At 38.7% G+C, this 6,000-nt stretch overlaps 1 protein-coding gene across 2 annotated transcripts in view; it reads left to right on the forward strand.

Annotated features, from left to right (window-relative positions):
- The window catches only part of SLC4A5 (solute carrier family 4 member 5), a 765,106-nt gene extending 759,408 nt beyond the window's left edge, over positions 1-5,698 (forward strand). For both annotated transcript variants that reach the window (XM_044083082.1, XM_044083081.1), the window contains exon 24: positions 5,037-5,698. In XM_044083082.1, coding sequence (XP_043939017.1) covers positions 5,037-5,202 — 166 coding nt within the window. In that variant the 3' untranslated portion in view covers positions 5,203-5,698. The remainder of the gene's footprint in view (positions 1-5,036) is intronic.
- The last annotated feature ends 302 nt before the right edge of the window (positions 5,699-6,000 follow it).

A 6,000-nucleotide genomic window follows, 5' to 3' on the forward strand; every position in this document is an offset into this window, starting at 1 on the left:
ATCCTCAGTCTATAATGATGCGTACTGCTTTGCCTTATGAGCCATGGCAGCTTCTGGGCCTGGAATAGGTGAATTACACCTCTCAACCTGCAAACACTAAAAATATGTTCAAAGGCTCTTGAAAAGCAGGTGCATCCAGCCAAAAATACATACATCTTATTTATATAAAATCTGAATACTAAATGCTAGACAATTATACTTCCAGTATGGAGAATGTAATCCCAACAATTCTACTGCCTGCCTCCTTTCCTTCCCCTACTATCCTTCCTGTTCAGAACAGCTTCACAACTCCCTGGCATGGTTTTTGTGCATCAACATCAAATCCCTCCTTTCTCTTCTAGTTTCACGACACTACCTCTAACTCATCTAGCTTGTGGTCATATTCCTTCCCTTTCTTCCCATGGATCAATCTGGTAAGTTTCTATTGAATTGCATTGAGCAGATTAATGTCCCTTTCCTTGTATTTTTCCATAAATGCACACAGTTCTCAAAATGTAGTCTGACCTAAGCCCTGCTTAGTGGAAGCATTACGTTTTTGCTTCTGGAATCTGTCCACTGCCCTTTCAGTTTGCGCCCACTGGCCCAATCCATGTGTGATCAACACTCTCAGATCGCCTTTCCTGCTCTGTTGCCTTCAGTCCCACTCATCCCAGTTGATACTTTGTATCACCGCTTCTTGTGCCCAAGACCTCAACTTCCATCCTTCTGCCCACTTGTTCAGCCATTATGCTCACTTTTTTGGCCATTCCTAGCCTCTTCGCCTGTCCTCTCCTGCTGCATGTATTTTTGTATCGTCCACAAAGAGGTCGATCTTGTTCTCCTTTCCCTTATATCTGTCTGAGACAAACACATTGAAGAGTTTCAGGGCCAGGATAGACCCTTCTAGTACTACACTAATTACATCTGTAATACGTAACGTTTTCCTTGTCACCAGAGCTGTAGCCAGCTTATCTGACACCTGGTGACATTCTCTGACCTGATGCCCCTCAACTGTTAATTAAGGAGCAGAAAACAAGTCCTTTCTGATCTCACTGGTGCTTAGAGCCAGCCAGGTCCCACTTCTGTGCTACAATGTATACTACACACTGAGACTTCTGTAGCTACAATGTATACTACACACTGAGACCTGTGTTGCTACAATGTATACTACACACTGAGACTTCTGTAGCTACAATGTATACTACACACTGAGACTTGTGTTGCTACAATGTATACTACACACTGAGACTTCTGTTGTTACAATGTATACTACACAGTGAGACTTCTGTTGCTACAATTTATACTACACAGTGAGACTTCTGTTGCTACAATGTATACTACACACTGAGACTTCTGTAGCTACAATGTATACTACACATTGAGACTTCTGTTGCTGCAATGTATGCTACACAGTGAGACATGTTGCTACAATGTATACTACACACTGAGACTTCTGTTGCTACAATGTATACTACACACTGAGACTTCTGTTGCTACAATGTATACTACACACTGAGACTTCTGTTGCTGCAGTGTATACTACACAGTGAGACTTCTGTTGCTACAATGTATACTACACACAGACGTCTGTAGCTACAATGTATACTACACACTGAGACTTGTGTTGCTACAATGTATACTACACACTGAGACTTCTGTAGCTACAATGTATACTACACACTGAGACTTCTGTTGTTACAATGCATACTACACACTGAGACTTCTGTTGCTACAATGTATACTACACACTGAGACTTCTGTTGCTGCAATGTATACTACACAGTGAGACTTCTGTTGCTACAATGTATACTACACACAGACTTCTGTAGCTACAATGTATACTACACACTGAGACTTCTGTTGTTACAATGTATACTACACAGTGAGACTTCTGTTGCTACAATGTATACTACACACTGAGACTTCTGTTGCTACAATGTATACTACACGCTGATCACTGAAGCACTTCACTATTGCAGTCCTGAAGAATGTTGATATTAATTTCCATAATGGTATTCAGAAATGTCAGTACAGAAATGAATACCAGTACTGTACTATCCATTGATAGGCATCTCCTAATGATCACGCCTCCTAACACCTTGTTTACAACACAGTTCCCCCTTTGCCCTATCCTAGCTACAATTCTACTACAACCCTATGAGCTGCCATACAGCCACCCATTCCTCGGTCTTTGCCCTGCTCCTAACCCCATGACTTTTCTTATCTGCCTCTTGTGTGGGACAACTTGCTAAAAGCATTCTACCCTGTCTACCAGGACTCCCTTGTCAAGCAGACCTGTAAGCCAGTCATAAAACTGGATCATGCTTGACTAACAGCAACTTTTGTCTAGTAAAGCCAAGATCATTGCTTTCCTGGAGGTTGCTGTCCTTAGAAACGATTCCAGCCTTCCTATGAGGACTCTGTCCTTGACTTTATCTGGCACTGTTGTTAATCTAACAGCACTGTAGTTCCCTGCATGTTTTCTGCTCAGTCCCTTGTATAAGGATACTGCAACTGCTGTCCTATAGTGCTCTGGCACTTCTACAGTAGCCAGTGATCTATTCAAGACCTCTATTAAGGGGTCCACCAATACAATGGCTAACCTTTTAAAGATGCTGGAATTCATCTGGTCTTTGTGCTTTTTTCTCGCTAAGAGGATCCAGTTCCTTCTGACCGCACCTGAGCTCTATTCTGGGTCTTTTCACTCCGCTCTCTTCTTCCCGGCTTCCCAACTAGAGTGGCGCCCTCTCTCTCCTTTTCTGAAGACAGAATCAAAGTTGTCATTCAGCACCTATGCATTTTTCCATTCCTTTAGGATATCCTTCCTGTCTTTAATAAGTTAGGACAGTTCCTCCCCTCCATATTTTTCTTTCTGTGATTTACCTAAAAATGCACTTGCTTCTCTTCATGATATCGTCTTCTAACTCCATGTTAAGTAGACATATTTGCTGTCACCATCTTTGTTGCCTTTTGGCTTGACTTCTTGTAATGTACACTCTCTAGCTTCCCAATCTTCCTTTTCACCTCTTGTAGCCCTACATTTTGCCCAAAGTGCTATCATCTTATTCCATTGTGACCACCTTGTCCTTCTGTTTTTTTCCTTTTTGACTTTTCTTCACACCCTTGCCCATAGCTATGAATATTCCACCCCTGCTGCATTCACATAGCCTGTTTACTCCCTTGATTTACTCCCAGATTCTGAACTTATCTTTGCCCCACCCACATTTCAACATAATACAATGCCGTTGTCTTTGTCCTTTTATTTTTATGCTTCCCCTATTAAAAACCACATATCGGCATGTTCACTGTTGGCTAATGGTGCCCTGACCTGGATTTCTATGACCTCCAACTGCATTGCTTATGACTATATCCAGAATTATGTCTTCTCTGGTACAGGTCTGTGCCAGTTGGCTGAACCTGTCATGGCTGAAGACCTCATTCACTCTACTACATACAGCACAGAATCTCCCAGTCCGCTCCTGACATACTTGGATCTCCCACATGAGTATTACCCTCTTCCGCCTATCCAACTCCTTTATTCTGTTCTCCAGACTATCAGTTAGGCTACAACAATCCTGGTGTGAAGAATTAGCTGAGAGGGGTAGAACTGATAGCAACAGAAAAAGAAAAGAAGTGTTCAGCACACCTGGACTGCACCACCAAGAGTAAATTAAAGGGGCAGTGGCAACAACCAAAATAATTCTTGGGGGGTGTGTCACTGAAAAGATTCTTGTACTGTTTTAATAGGTGTCATGAGATCCTTAGCAGCCCCCTTTGCTATATTCACTTTTAAAAGATACTGTAACTTTGTAAGGTGGCCTGAGTTTCACTTTCAACATATCTTATCCTGTTATTGTACTTAAGTTAAATATATCATTCTGAATGTCTGGTCTGCATTGTGAGATATATAAGTATACATCTGAAAACTGCAGTATACACAATACTGAAGTACAGAAGCTGCCTGCAGATAACTCCTCTGTTGGCATAGAATCTACACACACTACATGAAAAAGGAATGTAGAGAGCCATTTCCATGGCATAGAGGTTTTAGACCTAGCTGTGCCTAGATGACATAGGTTCAGTTAGGGAGCCTAGTGCTGGAGAAGCCTGCTATGTTCAGTTAAACAATAATTAAATGTGGAAGGAGAATGAAAAAAAATACTCTTTATCAAGTGGCAATTTAAATGCTAAAAAGGCACATTTTGCCTTTATCTACATATTTTTGACTACTTTCTCTGAAACCACATCAGAAGACATGTCAACAGCAGCTTAAAAATTACATACTGACATGTAAGTGCAGTTTAGCATGTGCCTTTTTTAAACATTTGTATACTTAACCTAATACATTTTTATCTACAAGGACAATAGTATAGACAGAACTGAGACAACACCAAAGCCAAAGAAGTAAGGATGTCAAATGATGCAGGGAGCAAAGAAAGCAAAGTGAAAAGAAACATGGAAAACATGCAATTCAAGTCAGACTTCATAAAAATGGGAATTGGCTCTTTTTATTTAACTGATTCCCTTTTTCATCAACATTTGTTCATCAAACTAATGAGATTGCAAAATAGTGAAGGTAAGGAAGTGATTCTGGAGTTAGTATAGTTAGATAAATGGATATGTGGCTGTGCAGCCCCTAGTACAAAGTGCCCCCACCTCCATATAAAACATTGTTTTCCTAATGAATTAACTTGTGTGAACGTATACTTGCTTTTTGCCTGAATGAGTGCTGTTGGAACTTTCGTCAATGACTACCTACACCAAATTGACATATAAAAAATAAAGTGGACATAAGTTATTTCCATATAGAAATACTGCCTAGGTAATCAGCCATTACAATGGTTATATTTCTATCTTATATTTCATTATTGTCTTGGGTATTCTTACGTTACCCTTGAGGACTGCAAGATAAAACTGCATACAGTAAAATTATTTTACTATTGCTCTTTCTTTGCCTACTGTATCCAGTGTCAGGAGGGTGTCAGAAATGTTTACTGCAATGATCTTGCAATTAAATTTTCTGAATAGTCATTCACATATTTTATTTCTACATTCAGCATCACCCTTCACCTGAAGATTTCCTGTCCATCTTCACCTGCATTTAATTACACCCGCAATGCTGTGAATGCAGTTCCACAGGTAAAAATAGAGATGGATTCTGAGTCTGAAGAAATGGACCTTGAAAAATCACCCAGAGACATGGGTAGTGAGACCACATTGTAGTGTTCTACTTAAAGAACTGCAAATGTTTCACAGGACTTTCTCTATTAACAAAATTGTACAGACTTTTTTTTTTTTATTTTTACATAAATCGTAAATAATTTTACCAAAATGAGGTTGTCTGGTTTTAGTACAATTATGTAAAACAGTGTTAATTGTTATACTTGTATACTGGTTTTTGAAAAAAAAATAAAGTACAGTTTGATGCATTTTATTGTGCCAACAACTATTATTTATAAAAATGTTTAAGTTGTCAGGCTCCAAATCATTCACTAGAAATGTGACAATAAACGTGATGCAGCATATAAACTTTCAAGATCAAAGTAACAAAGCCATTTTTATGTGGATTTGATATTTTATTTGATAATATGTTTTAAAAAGTCTAATAATGACAACTGGACAGGCCAGTGGTATATAACAACAATAAATAAACAAATTGCAGAATAATGACATGTAAAAACAGTAATGTGTAACTCATTAAAAATTATTCTCTGGTAAACATTCTTATCTGCTTTTCCTCTGATACTCACTTTTCTTGTTGCGGTAACTATTATGATAATTATCATATGTTTAGTTAATTTGGTTTGATCATTTACATATTTTTTCACTGTTGGTTCTTATTTTTCCACTATTTCTGATTTAAGCCTGGCTTTACTTCATTTTCCGTCGAAAGTCCATCTTACTATGCAAAAAAAAATCTGAGAGTATAGTTACTGAATAAGTAAGACAGAAAATCTATTAGATCATCTTCATAGCAACTGTTTCACGTGTGTTGAGTATATGCCAACTTATAGCAGAATC

The sequence above is a fragment of the Protopterus annectens genome, chromosome 9.part0, assembly GCF_019279795.1.
Source record: "Protopterus annectens isolate FY-2018-M chromosome 9.part0, PAN1.0, whole genome shotgun sequence".
Classification (NCBI taxonomy): domain Eukaryota; kingdom Metazoa; phylum Chordata; order Ceratodontiformes; family Protopteridae; genus Protopterus; species Protopterus annectens.